Raw genomic sequence first — 17,552 nt, forward strand, 5'->3', positions numbered from 1 at the left:
TAAAACAGATCATTATGCAATACAACTAAATTTTTAACGTTTCTAAATTGTTAATCAGCGATCTTAATGAGAAAATAAAAAACATACGAATATTGTTTACCTTTTCACCTATAAATGAAAAATTATAAACAATGATACTACTATGTAGGATACAAGGAATATTATACTAAGGCGACAAGAATCCTAGAGCAAGGCAGAGAAACTAAAATCTACTGGATCTTATAATTATAAGCATTTGAATATAATTTACCCTTTTGATGCACTGCTATTTATCTCCTCATGTAATTCATCTCTTTCAGCTTCCGCAGCCTTCCTTGCTCTTTCCGAACTGGCCAAATCTTCTTGAAGCTGAATTAAATCTGCTTCCAACGTTTTTTGCTTTTTCTCAGCTTCTTTGGCTTGTAAAGTTAATTCTTCTTTGGCTAAACGGGATTCCTCAACTTCTCGTTGATAATCTTTCATTTGAGCCTTATAAATATTAAAAATATTTTATATATCTATGAAATGTTGTTTATTGTAAGTTACTTAAAATCATGATGAATTACAGCTTGTTTGAAAACTTTCAAACTATATATATATATCACAATTTGAATTTAACAAATATTCTCGATTCGTATAAAGCAATATATTTTAGGTACCTATATTTCAAACTTTCAAACTATATATATACATAATTTGAATTTAACAAATATTCTCAATTCGTATAAAGCAATATATTTTAGGTACCTACATATTGTTTTGTTGGCCATGAAACTATCACCAAGCAACTTGTTTAGTGCCAATTAGGGGTAAGAGTGACATAACTACAATCCAGGCATTCGTTTGATGAAACCCCAACTGACTCTCAATAAGCTTCGTTTTGTTTTTATGAACAAGGATATAAATTAACTGTTAATGTCTTGCATTTGGGGGGGAGGAGAATAAAATCTGGGATTAGTTTTCTGCAGTATATTATTTTCAAAATTATGGGATCAATTCAAAAAGTATACATTAATGGGCATGATATCATCAGCTAAATATGGCTGACAAAACAGTCATAGATTGGAGCAATTATCTTCAGAAAGTTTACAGTATTCTTAATAAAATAAATGAAAATCTATTCACAAAGTGGTCAACTACTGACTGTATATTAAAGAAACAGGAACTAATTCTTTCAGAATTTTGTAGAAACAATAGTGCAATTTTGTTGGGATCTTTGCCAACTATCATGGTTCAGTGGTAGCCAATTTTCACAGCCAACAGGATAATATGTAAGTACTTCTATTTCTAAATAATACTTGTGTCTAATCATATAAAAAATAAATATGTGGCAGAGCATGTCTTTCTAATAAGTACATTAAATATGTCTAGAATTTGAATATTATCCAGAACAAATTATACAAACATTGCACTGAATTAGATCTAATTTTAATTACAAAATTAACATTAGAGAAAAAATACGGAAATGTGCTTGGTAAGTATACCAAGTGATAATTTAAGTTAATAAATATATAAGTATTATCATATTCACTCACTGTATTTTTTATTTTTTTCAATAGATTATTCAAAGAATGCATAATATGAGGGTCAATTTTCTCAATGTACTCCAGTGAGACACTTCATGTCGAATTTTGATGCAGAAATCCTCGCAATCTCACTGGCTCTGGAAAACCTCAAGATAAAGACCGATTGTTTCTCTAAAGCAGTTATTCTAGTCAATTCTAAAGCAGCCATCTAAGCTGCAGTTATAAATCATGACACAGATATGCAGATTATCTTAGAAATAAGACAAAATGGATCCTTTTACATGTAGGTATACAGGGTAAAGAAAAGGCACACTCACAAGCCAAGAGAGGAACACTAGGGCCACAAGACAGCAAACTACTTCCTCCAGAGTCCACTTAAAAAGCATATTTTTGAGAAATTAATGGATACTCTTCAATTTGACCAAACAGCAAAATCAACAGGCAAATCCTGGGCTAACATTCCAGACACATGAAAAAGTTTTGTCAGAAGCCCGTCAAGAGGCTGTGGCAAACTTCAGACTGCAAACAGGTCATGGTTACATGGCACATCATCTTAATAAAATTGGCATCCTTCCATCTAGTTTATGTCAAATTAGAAATTCAGGCATCATAAATGCAGAACATCTTCTTATATGCCCAGAACTGGATAAAGAGTCTCAGAAACGTGGTGAGATAAATAAACTATACTGGAATGCTTTCATGAACTTCTTGTAAAGTCTACGAGGGCTATCCAGAAAGAAGATTACGTTTTGGAATAAAAAAATAAACAAAGTATAGGAAACAAATTTTATTATATACAGATGAAAGCCACACTCAAATACTACTTTTCTACATAGTCACCATACAAATTAAGGCATTTATCGTAGCGATGTATGAGCTTGGAAATTCCTTCGTCGAAAAATTTGGCCGCCTGCGCCTTCAACCACTTCGTTACCTCTTCTTGCCTTCCATCTTGCACAAAACTTGTGGTAACCAAGCTTTTCGCTGATGATTTCGTGCAACAAACTTCGCGAAATTTGTGGAAAACTCAAAGAAAGTTCCGTTATTGTGAAATTTCGATTTTCACGGACTTTAGCATCGACTTTTCCGAGAAGTTCGGCGGTCACTATGCTGGGTCTCCCACTTCGATCTTCGTCGTGAACATTGGTTCGGCCATTTTGAAATCTTATGACCCACTGACGCACTCCACCTTCAGTGATAATGTTGTCCCCATACACTTCACGAAGCTGCCGATAGATTTCTATCGGTTTACAGTTTTTTGCAGTCAGAAACCTTATTACTGAGCGCACCTCGCAGCTCGTGGGATTTTCAATTAACGCAGACATTTCAAACCGTCACAGTATCTGAACGGAGCACAGCACGAACCTCTCACTAGCACGGCTAGATGCAGACTGAGCTGCGCAACGCTCTGACCCCAAGATGGCCGCGCTAGCCCCGTCCCTAGCGGACACAGACGGAAACGTAATCTACTTCCTGGATGGCCCTCGTATATCTCTTACATTCATTTCCTTGTTGTTTAATTCAGGCATTTCCTTGTTTAAATTTTTAACTTTTTACTTTTGTTCCCATGTTCATTTATTCTGGTTCTTACTTTATAAATGTTTGTTCTTTTTTATTACTGTAATTTCTGGAAGAAAGGCCGCATCAGCGTAAATGCCACAGTCGAGAAAAATGGCGGGGAAAAAATAAAAATTACACAGAAACGCCGCAATAGATTAAATTGCGCGTGACACCGTCGTGGGCCATATAGTTGCAAAATCTCGGCCTATGTCCTGATATATGACATATCAGTTAAGAAAAATGCATGAAATGAAACCAGAACTCAAACTAAAGGTAAGAAATGTTGAAAATATATTTACGTTTATGAATATACTTATATTTACCCACTAAAGAAGTCCATATTTGTAATACTCAGACTATATTATAAAAAATGTTGCAACAACGAAATATTAAATTTGGATGACAAAAGAAAATTTTAAATTTTACTTACAAAAGGAATTACAGCAAACTATACATCATATGAAGCCATCAAAACCTGATTCTTCACTATCTGAATTAAAAATATTTAGTAAGTCCTGATCTAAGTCCAAGTCTTCCAGATCATCACATTCATTCTCCTGGTTTAGTCTCTTTATCTAAGGATATAATTTCAGCTTCTTTGAACCCTGCTATCGTTGACGATGTTTTTACCGATTTCCAGGCACTTCCTACCCACTTCGCAACTTCTTCATAAGATGCTCTACGCATTTTACCGCTTTTGGTATATGTATGCAAACCTTCACTCATCCAACACTCCACTGCTTTCGGACTTCAGCTTTGAAGGATTTATTACATGACAAATCTAATAGTTGTAAGATTTTTGTCAAACCACCAGGAATTATTGCTACCAGGAATTATTTCACTGACTCAAGTAAACGAGCTCGCATCGAATCCATTGTCAATAACCTTTTTGGTTTTGGTTGGAAAAAAGATCCCTTACGACACTGCCAAACTTTTTTGTAGCCACTCATGCATGATTGTTTCGCACATCCAGCCATTCTCATTTGACAAATAATTACGTCATTAGGAAACTCTCCCTTCGGAATAGTTTTTCGTTTAAAAATGATCATCGGCTTTAGCTTGTCACTGTTTGCGGCACAAGCTAACACACATGTAAATGACGTTCTTTCATGCCCTGTCTTAAGCACAGATACAGTTTTTGCACCAGTTCTGTTTGCAGGAGAGTCGAAAGCTAAAGGCGTTTCATCCATATTTATTATCTGTGACCGAATCTGTTACATATTTTAGAAAAGATGCTTTTTTATCCTGCCAGTCCATTGGTAATTGTTGTCCGACTGTTGTTCTAGTATGCCCAGAAATATTTTATCTTTTCATAAATCTGCTACAACAGCAAGGCCCTCCTTTGAAATCATTTATGTTTATTTGTTATGCTATAAATTTTCTTGTAAGCGAATTTTTACAGTCGAAATAGCCATTCCCTTTCCTCGTTGCTCCTTTATCCAGTTTGCAAGGTCGTCCTCTAGATCTGGCCAATACCACTTCTTTTGGCTCGTTTCTGTTGTGGCATATTTTTAAGTTCTTTTTCAGTTCTACAACGTCAAATACAACGTTGAACTCGTCCACTTCAAACTCTCGAGCTGCTGCTCTATTTCCACTTTGTTCAGCCCGTGAAATTACATTAAGCTTAAAACCAGCAGTATAGCTTCTGTGCCGTTTAGATGCCATTTTCAAAAATTTTCCGCTCCCTTAAAAACTATCCAACATATACTTGTACCCAAACTGATGGGATCTGTATCTGGCAGAATGCCAAGAAAAATTGATTCATGTTGAAGGAGAAATAGGTCAGAGTCAGAGTTCCTTATTGCGAGGCAGGTGGAGTCATGTCCGCCTTTGAAAAAAATTGCAGAAAAGGCAGGGGTGGGGGAGAGGATGGTTCCTGGAAGATTCATTAAATGGCAGAGGAGAGAGACTATTCAAAATGATGAGAATGCTGATTTGAAAGGGGGAAGAATGTTATTATTCTGAGATCCTGTTTAGGGTGAATAAGGCATGTAGGTCTGTTCAAGGGAAAGAATGTAAACAAAATAATGTTTGCAAAAAGCAACTGAGTGGTCTTTTGTGTGGGAACAGCACCAGTCTATGTACAATGACAAGGCCATCCAAATTATGTGCAATGACAAAGTTATTCAAACTAAGCACAATGACCATCATAGGAAATATTTTATTTTTAGTGCACCTAAACGCCGCACCCGCTGAAAATTCAAGTTTTAAACATGTAAACGCCGCAGAGTTTCTTCTAGAAATTATGGTATTTATCATTGTTCTTGTGTGACACTTGAGCTGTTTTATATGCTTGGACTGATCTTTCCAATAAAGCCATATGTAACAAAAAACAACATTCCCCTTTTAGTAATGTTTACATGGAGGAAAAAGGTGCATCTCAGAAAGAAATAAAATAATTACACTATTGATTAGATTAATCTACATATAATATATAAACACATGAATACCTGTAATTTTTTTAACTGCCTCAGAGAATCTTCTTTAACTTTATTGGCAATTTCTAACTGTTGTTCCATATCTTTATAATCACTCTCCAGCTTTTTCCTCGCAGCAATTGCTGCAGCACGTTGTTTACGTTCATCTTCAAGCTCTGCTTCAAGATCACGAGCCTACAGGTACGAACAAAAAAGATATATGCATTCTTTTTCAGTTAATAAAAAAAACTATAAGTAATTTTAAAAAAATGAGAAAAACCATTAAAATTTAGACTACGACTCCCCCTAAAAATTACCATACTTTTATAATGGAAGACAAAATTTTTTGGAACTTTTTCTGAAGCTAAATTACAGAAGTTGGCTTACATATAGATCTCGCAAAAAAAAAAAAAAAAAAAAAAAAAAAAAAAGTATATATATATATATATAATAGTAGGTAGAAACATTGCAGTGATCTTGCTAAAAAGTTACCAGGAGCTGTAGCTCCACGAAATAGTTCAACGCTGTATTACTAAAATATGAACTAAGAAGAATTTTATAAAAAAAACTTATCTGGAAAAAACTGTAAACACGCGAAAAAACGTTAAAATTAATGTTGGAAGACATGTGAATGCACGGAAAAAAATCTGACCGTTGTGATATGTGAAAAGTTAATACATATAAAAAATAGATTGACGGAAAAAATATATATGAAAAGTTAATACACATAAAAAAATAGATTGACGGAAAAAAATATACCAAAACATAAAATGCGAAAATTATAATGAAAACAAAAATTGCTAAAATACAAAAATACAATAATTACAAAACGGAAAATGGTAAATTAACCCACTCGTACCCTCTGCCAGGCTTTTCAAGGGAAAAATGACTGATTGTACGAACTAGGCTAAATACCATTACGCGTTTCTCCGAAAAAGACCATTAAAGCTCTTGTTTGATGTGAAAAATTTTTTTATAAAACATGAAAAGTCTCAAATAAATCTTTTTTGGAGCTTCACTGCTCTGTTCCTTTTTCCCGATGCGTCCGCTGAAAAACACATTAGGGTGTTAAGAATGTAATTGCTACTCCGAGCAATGTAATATTAAAATCAAAATAAAATAAATAGTGGTCTGTTATTAGTCAAAAAATTACAACAACGTACGGGCTGGTGCTGCAGAGCTTAAAGAAGATAGAACTTTTATAAAGAGAATGGTGCTGTAGTCAAATTAAAATGCAATTAAATTTGCAAGAATACAAACGTCGTTGGGTCTTATTAGGACAAAAAAAAAAAAAAAAAAAAAAAAAAAAAGACAAAAGAAACGAAAAAAAAACTGACCCGTGAGGTGCCATCCTCAGCATCGTGAAAAAATTTCAAAGGGTGCAAATCCCCTCCGTGTCTTACCAACCTTCCTTCTCGTCGTGTGATGTATAAGACTGCATAGGCCAATGGGTTGAGATTGTAGTTTTGGCGGGAACTCCTGTTTCCCCCCTTTTTTATATAGAGGGTGTGACAGACGTGAAAAGACACGGAAAGAACTCAAAATGGTGTCAGTCTTGTTAGAAGAACAAAACTGCTACAAATAAGTGAAAACGGCTAATTCAGCTAAAATTACTTATTTTTGGCCACAAAAGAAAGAGTAAATTGGAAAAAAGTCATTTGTTAATAAAAGTCGTCATTCTTCAAGCTAGAGAGCGGTCAAGCTACTATGAAAAATGAAAAGGCCCGATTTGTTAATAATAGTAGAATTTGGCCATCTAAGTAATTTAAAACTATTAAAACAATAGTATTAAAGTATACTGCCAAAATCTTTGGAGGAAAGAAAATGTATTTACGAGAATAATCTGTACATTTATACAATTTTTACATTACATTATCTGAATCAGCCATCCACTTTATACCGTCCCATTGGGCTTTGAGCATAAAATTTCATTATCCAAAACAAATTATCTAAAAATTGGTAAGGCTAATGCCAGCTTTTTTTAAGGTATTTTTAATCATTTTATGAGGAATTCGTTATTTTTCAAAATTGTGACGAAGTAAAGTATTTCTTCTTGTAAGTGTTCTGTAGTATTACATATTCTTTTTATTCTAAGTAGCTGTGAAAAAATTGTGTTAATGATGATTCTTTTGAAAATATTAGAATTCCAGTTGGTTAACTTTAGTGTAGGAAAAGTGAATTCTCTCCTCTTGTCAGACTTTAATAAAATTGTAATCAATAATATTTAGGTCAAGGTATACTACATTATTTTGCACCGTATTTATATTATTTAGTTTTAAGCAAGTTGGGTAGATATTAGCAGCTTCTATTTTGTTACGGTTTTTAAAGGCTATGATATCATCAATGTAACGATATATGTGTTGGTAAAATTTATGTTCTTCTTTATTTAGTGAACGGACAAAGGTTAATTCTTTTGTGAAAAGGAATAATTCACAGACAGCGCTTGAAAAATTACCACCCATTGGGATCCCTTGAATTTGTTTGAAGATGCTATTGTTAAAGAGAATAAAATTATTGAAAAGCACGCTCGAAAGGGAGTCTGGTAGAGCAAGTAAGCTGGTATAAGTTTCTTCAAGTGGTAAGGTAGTATAAAGGTTCTCGAAGTCGTAGCATCGTATATGGTCTATTTGAAGTGAATTAATTGTCTTAATCACGAGCTCATTACTTGAAATCATCCAATTGCAATGCAGATCCTTAAAATCATAGTTATTAATCAAGTCACATATTAAACGAAGTTTTTTTGCAAAAAGATAATCTATTTCTTTAAGATAACTTTTGGTACTATTGGCAATGAACCTGAATTTAATAGGAGACTTATGAAATTTTGGAAACGCATAGAGATTTGCAAATCTGTTATTATAGTTCCGGGAATGTATCTTAAGTCTTTTATGTAGTGCATTAAATTTATTGATCAGAATTTTGGTGTTGGTAGTAATTTTTTGGTAAGTGCAATTACTATTCAGTTCTTTGTGTAGAAAGTCGAAGTAAAACTTTTTTTCAAAACTTTGTCAATTTTTGTAATGATAAAATTATCTTGTTGTTTTTTAATTAGATTATAGAGTTGTTTCTTATTGTGTAAAGAGTTGAAAGAAGGTGTCTTGAATATATATATATAGGTACTTTTCCATTAACTAGGTGCAAGCAAAAAACTGCCAAATGTTGCCCTTCTTTATTTAATTTATACTGAAGTTTATGAGAAAATTAATTTTAAATGAAATGGGTTATTTGTTTTATGAAAATGAATTGTACCATTTTCAGAACTGTTTATTATGCTGATTTTTGCATTGTCACCAAAATGAAAAATCTGATCCTGGCAAAATTTGTGCCCAACTTTCTCCTCTATGGAACCTATTTTTCATTTACGGGGAAATATCGAACAACCATAATGTTTCAACTCATGTGATGACCTATGGTTTGAAATTTTCCATATAATTTCTCTCACTCATTTTCTAGGCAAAGGATAATTTGATACAGAAAACAAGATTAGCACAGATACCATAGACTGTATGCCTGAGAATAAATGAATAGAAAAAAGAAATGTGCTAACTTCAGATATGGTTATTAGAATTAAAAAATATTGCTATTGGCATCTAGTGATTTGACTGGAAGATATTCCACACGTTTTAGTCGCTCGACAATATTTTCTCTCTCATGGAGACATGTTTGAACATTGCAGGTACCCTCCTTTTTGGCTTATAAATGGGTTTTGAATTTTGGGTATATTTTTTAACAAGAAAATGCACTCTTGACTTACATTCATAAATACATGGTACTTGTATTACATCAAAAGGTAAATAATTTCACACAGAAGCAAACATAACTCGAAATGCACTTATATAACAAATTTAATATTAAAAAAAAAAAGGAAACATTTATCTTATTACAATTTTTTTGTTTGGCAGAATTAAATTCTAGAGCTACATATAAAGTAGTAAAGCTTATTGTCCAAGATGAATAGACTTAATCAAAAGAAAGTGAAATGCATATGCAATAAAAGTATTTCATTCTATTGTTCCAGGATCCCATCAAATATATTATTGACAAATTAGAATTTTAAAACATAGAAATAGACTGACAGCATATAAACTAACCTGTTTAATGAGAGATTTTCTCTTTTCTTCATTTTGTTCATCTCTGGCCTGTAAATCTCGTTCAAGTTGTGCTTTAAGTGCTTGCATATTGACCTCTAATCTCAGTTTGGAATCTTCTGTTAACTGCAATTCATCTTCAAGTTCTTCTATCTGATGTTTTTGTTCTTCCAATTGACCTTCCAATAACCTTTTAGCCTTTTCTAACTCGTGTACCTGTATAATTTTATTCAACAATAATTATACTTTAAATATAAATTAAATTTTTTAACCTTAATTAAATGAACAGTTAGTAAGTTATTTAGTTCAGATTATTTGATGATTCACATGATCATTAAAGAATAAAGGAATTATTATTTTTAAAACTTCCATATATTTTTTCCTACGGTGATACAGTTGCATTGCTCTGTACAGTACAGGCTGTGAATACATAATTCCACAGTTTTAAAAACAAATCAATAAATCATCTAGTTAAAAAAAATCTTTTGGAAGACATATAAATAAAGTATTCCTTTATGTCTTAAATATATATATATATTTTGATTTCCTCACAAAAATTAAATTAAAAGAAGAATCACTCTGAGATGGTGAAAATGAAAATTTATTAACTCCACATAGTTAATTTTTGGTTTATTCCAAACTCAGAATGTATTTGTTTTTGTCATTAAACAGCTGCATACAGTACATACTTACAATAATATCTGTACGTAAAGAATTGTATTACAGATAAATCATCTATTTCCTAAAGCAATTATGTTAATAAACATATATGTTGCACATATTTATAATTAAGTAAACAAAATGCAAAATCATACATTTTTATCAGCTGTTCCTTGGCTATTGACTAATTCATCCAATTCAACTTGCAACTGTTTTTTAAGTCTTTCAAGTTCTTCGATACGTTCTTCTCTTTCTTCAAGATCTCTAGTGAGAGATAATATTTTAGTTTCTTTTTCCCTGGCTTCACGTTCTGCATTGTCCCTCTCTTGTCCAATTCGTTCAGATATAGCTTTCTCTTCTGCAAGCAACTGATCAAACTTCCTCTGCCGCTTCTCAAGATCAGACACTTTAGCCCTTTGGTTATCAAGCTCTATAGTTAGATCTTCAACCTTTTTAAAAATAAATGCAAGAAAAAGTATTTCAAAGTAACAAATTATACACAAATTAAGATATGCATTAAAACAATAAACATACCCATTTAGGTATGCATGCACATACGTGAAAGATAAAAATACGTAAGGCAAACTTCTAATTTTAATTGGACATAGTCCCTCTTATTTTGCATTTTACTTTGGGTAATTTGCCTTTCTCTCTCAAAATTAGTAATTATTTATAATATATCAATCTAAACTGCACCATTTCAAAATTATTCCACATCATACCATCTTATGTAACACTGCAATGCAGATGCCTTTCACCTAATTACTGAAAAAGGTTTCTATTCAGAACCAAATCTTTTGAATTATCTTCCAGATTTCTTCTATATGCATCATTTCCCACCTGTTTGCTTCAAAGTAACACACCATTGCTCGCTTCTCTGCATCATTCATTGCACTATGATGTGCTAAGCTACCAAAATTGTTGGTTACATATATTGCATTATTTGTGTTGGATTTGTGGTGATGGCGATAAGGAGCGCGCCTTGCGCCCTCCGATAAGTGTGGCAACCCTAGAGGAGAAGTTTTTTACGAGTAGCGAGCAGAGCGAAACAGGCAGGCTGTCGGGCAGTGTGCGCGAAGTTCCGAAATAAAGCTTAATTTTTATTGTGCACTATGTCTCGTTAATATTTATATCAATGCAGTAGGAACATAAATCTGTGATATGGAATTCGAGGATTGGTGGTAAAAACATAACCGGAAATCACCATAATGGTGACCCGGAACATAACAGGAAATCATAGATTAATGAAAAATGTGTGTCAACCATAAAAAAAAGGAAATAATTTAAATCACTCATGTCTGCAAATTTTTTCTTTGATACGCATTTACTTTACTATCATTTCTGAGTTGTGACACATATACAGGCAATCACACATTATTTTTTACTATTTGGACAGTACAAATAATTAAATTTCAGGGATTAGAAGAAAAAAAAAAAAAAAAAAAAGAATTTGAAAGGGATCAGATTTTAACAATCCCCCAAAGAGCTCTTTTAGAGTTTAATACAGTTTACTAGTAGAGATTATCGATAGATATAGCTCAGGTGGAATAGCAAAACATTTTGTAAGATATTATACAAATATGCCTTCAGACTAACAAGGGAACATTTTATACCTTTTGTATATTTAAAAAATAAAAAATATGTTATGCAATTCTAGAAAAATACTTAACTTTTTGAATTAGATATATCATGAATTAAAGGCCTTTTTATTTAAACAAATCAGATTGAAGAGTAAAAAATTATTTTTTATACAAGCTGCACCTACTTCTTTAAAATAATTTAGTTTGTCAGTAAATAACAGATATATGAAATATGAAAGACTAATATTTTACTTTTATTTAAGGGCAACAGACATTGAGTAAAACAACATAAAATCATGTTTAGAGACTAATACTCCTTTTGGGGTAAAAAAGCATAATGTTATGAAAAGCATTCACTTACCATATCAGATTTATATGAAAAATTCATTTACTGAAGTAGCAAATTAAGAAAATGATTTTTTTAAATAATAATAAAAAATTGGCAAGTTTTCATTAGATAGAAGCATCATTTTAGCCTTTTTTTTATCATTATTAACAAAAATTAAAGGTAGTATTTTTTAACATTTTATATTACATTACATTAAAATATTACAAAATACAATAATACTTTAAATAATTTATTAACTGTGTTGAACAGTTTGGACCATTCTCTCGTTAAATGCAGATAATTTATTTCATGAAATGGAATGATTAAAATATTGCTATTCTGCAAATACACTAATTGGTATGAAAAAATGAAATATTGTGTTTGAGTTAAAATAAATATTGGTCAGTATGAAAGAAAATTTTACAAAAGTTATATCTCACAAACGTTTTTTTCCAGACATATATTAAATTCCAATATTTATAATTTATCTCAGTATTTTGACTACATCGTCATTTGAACTGAATATTACCAACCATCAACAGAAGAAAGTATCATACAGAAGAAAGGAAAGTTAATTCTGATGTCAATATACCTCAGACTGCAATTTCCTTTTTGATTTATCTAATTTATCATGGATTATTTGAAGTTCATCTAATTTATGCTGCAAGACATCAACATCTTTAGAAAGTTTCTTTTTCTGTTCTTCTAATGCAGCAGCTGCATCAGCTTCTTCCTCTGCCTTTTTCTTGCATTCAGTAATCTATTTGTTTAAAAAAAGAGAGAGAGTGAAATTTAATCAAATGAAAATTATGACAGAATTACAATTACAAACTATTAACATAAAACTGAATATAAGTCTCTTCTTTGTTTACAAAGCTGAGTAATAAAAGGCTTTACACAAATCACAGCACTTCAAGAACATTTTTTTTACTGACTCATTTAAATTAAAATTAATTAATATTATTGTTTATATGCTGATATGGAATATACTGTAATTTGAATCTGAATTACAATCTCTATCTCCATGCTATTGATACGTATATACAAATTATTCAGATTTAGCTTATACAGGTGACTAAGTGAATTTTTAAACTAAGTTTTTTTGGCCACATATATGCCTTATCACCTTTAAAAAAAAAAAAAAAAAAAAAAATTGTTACTGTGCTTCTAGTAGAATTTTAAAGCAGTATTTTGACTAAGATAAACTTACTTCAATAAACATATTCAAAATAAAAATATGCTTACAAATAAATAGGTGCAAACTAAAAAAAAAATATTTATTAACAGGAAAAAAAAAAAAAAAAACCCATTAATTTAACATAATTTTTAATGAAACAAACTGTTTTAAAGGCTATAGAATTTAATTTCTAAAGCACATTATTAATTTTTACTTCTTAAAAAATTACCAATGCTGCATCTTATTAAAAGCAGTTCAAGACAGTCAGAAATTCTCCTCCTTTAAAAGTAAATGTGTATGGGAAAACTAGGACTGGGGGCAAAATTTTGCTAATTTATGGATTTCAGTTATATAATTTTTTTCTTAATTCTGACCACTGCTTTATGTAAACTAGCACTGTAAATGCAGTTATCTTTTTAAACTAAATTTAAATGATTTCAAAATGAAGATTTCCTCCTATAATATCTATATTTTTGAAATTCAGAAACAAGTATTTTTAAGGAAAATACAGTTTTCTTAAAGCTTATTACTGTTTCTGCTACTATTATTTTTTTAACACCATCTGACTGTTTCCCTTTCACTCAGAGATGTATGGATAGAATTTGAACATGGTTTAACTCCAAGTGGTCCACCCCTATCACTACATTATGAATATATTATGAATGTCAATGAGTTCATTTTAATGAATTCATTTCAAGTCAGTTCATTTGGTGATTGAAGAACCATATACACAACAAATTCAGACATCACTAACTGAAATGTGCTTAAATCTAGTGTCTACTACATATATTTTTACCAAGTGCTTAAGTTCCTTTTAATAGGCTCACAACACGTAAAAGTGATGCAATTTTCTCTTTAGGGAGCACCCAGTCATCAATGACCATATAACACATTCAAACAAAATTAAACACACACACATTAATAAGAAATGATAAGCTTTATAAGTTGTTATTTTATAATTAACTACTCAAACTTTTAATGTATTCATTCTTTCTTGCTAACTAAAACTAGAAAGAAAGTTGAAAATTTTGGTCACAGAAAAATTTTATTTACAAAAAAGGTATATAAATGAATGTGGTTGTGAAGACAATAATACCAACAACAGTATATCAAGAAAGGAACTAGGAAGCATTAATTTCTTGCCACACGATTTAGTGGCTACTTTTATTCTGAAAGCATTATGGGTTCATGTCCATAATGCTCCTAGAATTGTTGACTGATGAATTGAAAATTTATAAAAAATTGACTGAGTGAGACAAACTTTTATGAAAACATTATTGGATTTAAATAGGATAAAGATATGATTAAATGATGGTAAACTCTATAAAAAATATACAAAAAGCTAAAAATTGGGACGCTATTATTTCAATCACATATTCTGTGGTTCATAATTCCTTCATTAATATTTTTAGTAATTATTTTTAAATTTTTTTTTTATTTATTCATTTATTTTACATTGGTGTTCAAATAGGACATTGCAGGGGGGAAAATATTAGCGTACAAGATAAAACATTGTCATTAGCTTAAGTAATCAAGGCTTTCATTATTCTCAAAGTAAAAGAGAATTTCCCCCTTCCAATATTTAATTGCTAAATGAATATTTTCCAGGTTTAAATAACTACAGATTTTTAGGTCATGTACAGAGCCTTGTAGAAAGCATGTAACACTTAGTGACAAAAATCATTAAGAGGAATGATCAGCTTAATATAATAATAACCTAAATTACTTCATTCAAAGAAAAATCCATTAATGGATATTTCCAAAGCTGTTAACTAACTTCAGTAAATTACATTTCAGGAACTGCTGTCAAACTTTACAGTTAAGAAGTCAACTTCATGAAAAGCTTTAAGCTTGAAATGCAACATAAAATAAATCGTGACAGAAAGAAAATTAACTGCTATCCAATAAAACCTGCTTAATGAACTTTCAGAACGTTTTCAGAGAATATTTTGGTATATTCCTTGCAAGCACAGCACTTTCCTAAATGATAAACTTGGACATCATTTTAACACAAAAATTTCAGTGACTAACAAATCTTAAGGGATACTACCACATCCAGGCTTCTTTTATGAAGTTGTTTCATTATTACATCATTTATCTGAAGTCAAGCAAAAATATGAGACAGTCATTCCTTCAGGATTGCCACAAACATTTGCAGGTCACAGAAACTGGGACTTAGTTCATTCCAGGAAAATTATAAAAGAAGTAATTTCTGCTTCTACATTCACATTTAAAGTGGTTAGTACTTAATATTAAATACAGTTGAATATTTTTGGCATGTATAAATCACAGATATTTCTCCTGTAATGACATCTTCATTAATGTCATATAGTATTTCTGAATATTTCCTTTCCCCTGCAGCATTTCTCTTTGTCTCATCTTTTTAAATATTTAAAGAAATTAAAACAGATGTTAAAAAATTAATGATTGAATAAATATTTATAATCCAGTAGCCATTTTAAAGTTTAATGAAAAAACTTTATATTAAATTAATTTAAATGACAAATGGAATAAAATTTAACTGAGTTAGATTTACTTATGGGATATAAATTTTTTAATCATGTATGTCCCATTTAAGTGCAACATGCAAATAAAATAACATACCTTATAATTTTATTTATATAACTATTTAACACCATCTTATATTTTTGACCAAAAATAAAATAATCTTTTGACTTTTGACTGCTGCACCTTATGTAAAAATAAACAAATAAACATTGGACAATGCAAATTAATCACAAATAAAATTGAAAAAATGAAGAAAAACAAAAAAATAGCATGGTAATGTCTTTTTATACACACTTGAAGATTGAGTAGTGACACTTGTTTTTCTAGTGCTTTCTTTGCTTCTTCTTCTTCATCAAGTTGCTCTTGCAAAGATTCTCTTTCACTTTCTAACTGCCTTAGTCTGGAGCTGAGGGCTAATTTTTGTCTAGTTTCATCTTGCAGTTGTTCCTAAAAAATTGATATACCTACTTTAGGTATATACACAAATTTAATCTGAAATTCAATTACAGAGCTCATAATACTTTGGCGGTTCTGAGATTAAGCAATTCTCTCTTTCATCAAGCAATGCACAATATCTGTGCAATTACAGAGCTCATAATACTTTGGCGGTTCTGAGATTAAGCAATTCTCTCTTTCATCAAGCAATGCACAATATCTGTGAGTTGTAAATCTGTTATGTGAGCTGTGTTTGTTTGTGCCCATGGTCGTGCATAACTGGAATGCGAGCTGAGCTCATTAATCAAAGGATTAACACACATATATTGTTGCCAAACAATATGATTTTGCGCTAACAATTGATAAGTATGACTTCACAACGGAATAATATGAAGTTAATTTTTGTCTAAAATAAATTTGATTAATTCTTGATAAGCCATTATAATTTTTGTAAAGAAAGATATACGTTTTATTTCTCATCATAGTTTGAAAAAATTATTAATATTTGGGACTGCATGAAGTAGAGTATTTTCAAAGTTATAGGATCCGAGCATAATAAAAAAGCCAGGATATGTGACTTTGAAAATGGATAAACAATGGCAATATACTAAAGAATGATCTGTTCATTTATACTTCTGCCTGAATGATTGGTGACATCTCTGCCAAATTTCATGTTTGGTGGGATTTCAAAATCAGATCAGATTTTTAGCCTACAAAAACATGTTGACTTTTATGTAAAAATGAGTTTATTAAGGGAAAAAAAATATCTTGCATAATTTTAAATGCGGGTTTAAGGTTCAAGTTAATTCATCTTTCCGATTCAAAATGATTGTTTTTTTCTAATTTTATAGTGGAAATTTACTCCACTGATTTGGCTTTTCTAATGCGAATTTTGTTTTTTATAGGCTGAACTATACAGAATTCAGCCCTTCCCCAAGCTTTACGGATAGTTGAGACTTTACTGTATACATATATATATATAAGTATACTTTTAATATATTTTATTATATTTGAAATATACAAGATTTTTAATAATAAATATAAGAGTATATTTTTAATAATAAATAATTTTAATATGATCCCTTTTGTTAACTAATACACAGACATATAATATTAAAAAACAAAAAACTGTCATATTTCTACTCATTGTTGGCAGAAATTTTTGAGCTAAAGTAGCTAAAGAAAAACTAAAAAGTCACAAAAAGTGACATCAGAGATCACATAATTTTTTGTGACTCCATACACGACCTCTGACGTCATCGTAAATTCAGTCTAAATTCTTTCCAGCCCATTA

General features: G+C 30.9%; 1 protein-coding gene across 2 annotated transcripts in view; it reads right to left on the minus strand.

The window, feature by feature from the left end:
• The window catches only part of LOC118201055 (myosin heavy chain, non-muscle-like), a 195,019-nt gene that overhangs the window by 22,465 nt on the left and 155,002 nt on the right, over window positions 1-17,552 (minus strand). For both annotated transcript variants that reach the window (XM_085819553.1, XM_085819552.1), the window contains 6 exons: window positions 16,118-16,270; window positions 12,731-12,898; window positions 10,386-10,679; window positions 9,574-9,786; window positions 5,516-5,677; window positions 251-468 (listed from right to left, as the gene is read on the minus strand). In XM_085819553.1, the coding sequence (XP_085675679.1) occupies window positions 251-468; window positions 5,516-5,677; window positions 9,574-9,786; window positions 10,386-10,679; window positions 12,731-12,898; window positions 16,118-16,270 (1,208 nt within the window). The remainder of the gene's footprint in view (window positions 1-250; window positions 469-5,515; window positions 5,678-9,573; window positions 9,787-10,385; window positions 10,680-12,730; window positions 12,899-16,117; window positions 16,271-17,552) is intronic.

Source organism: Stegodyphus dumicola, chromosome 6 (assembly GCF_044657685.1).
Source record: "Stegodyphus dumicola isolate Sdum_Otavi_A_Nest chromosome 6, ASM4465768v1".
Taxonomy (NCBI): Eukaryota; Metazoa; Arthropoda; class Arachnida; order Araneae; family Eresidae; genus Stegodyphus; species Stegodyphus dumicola.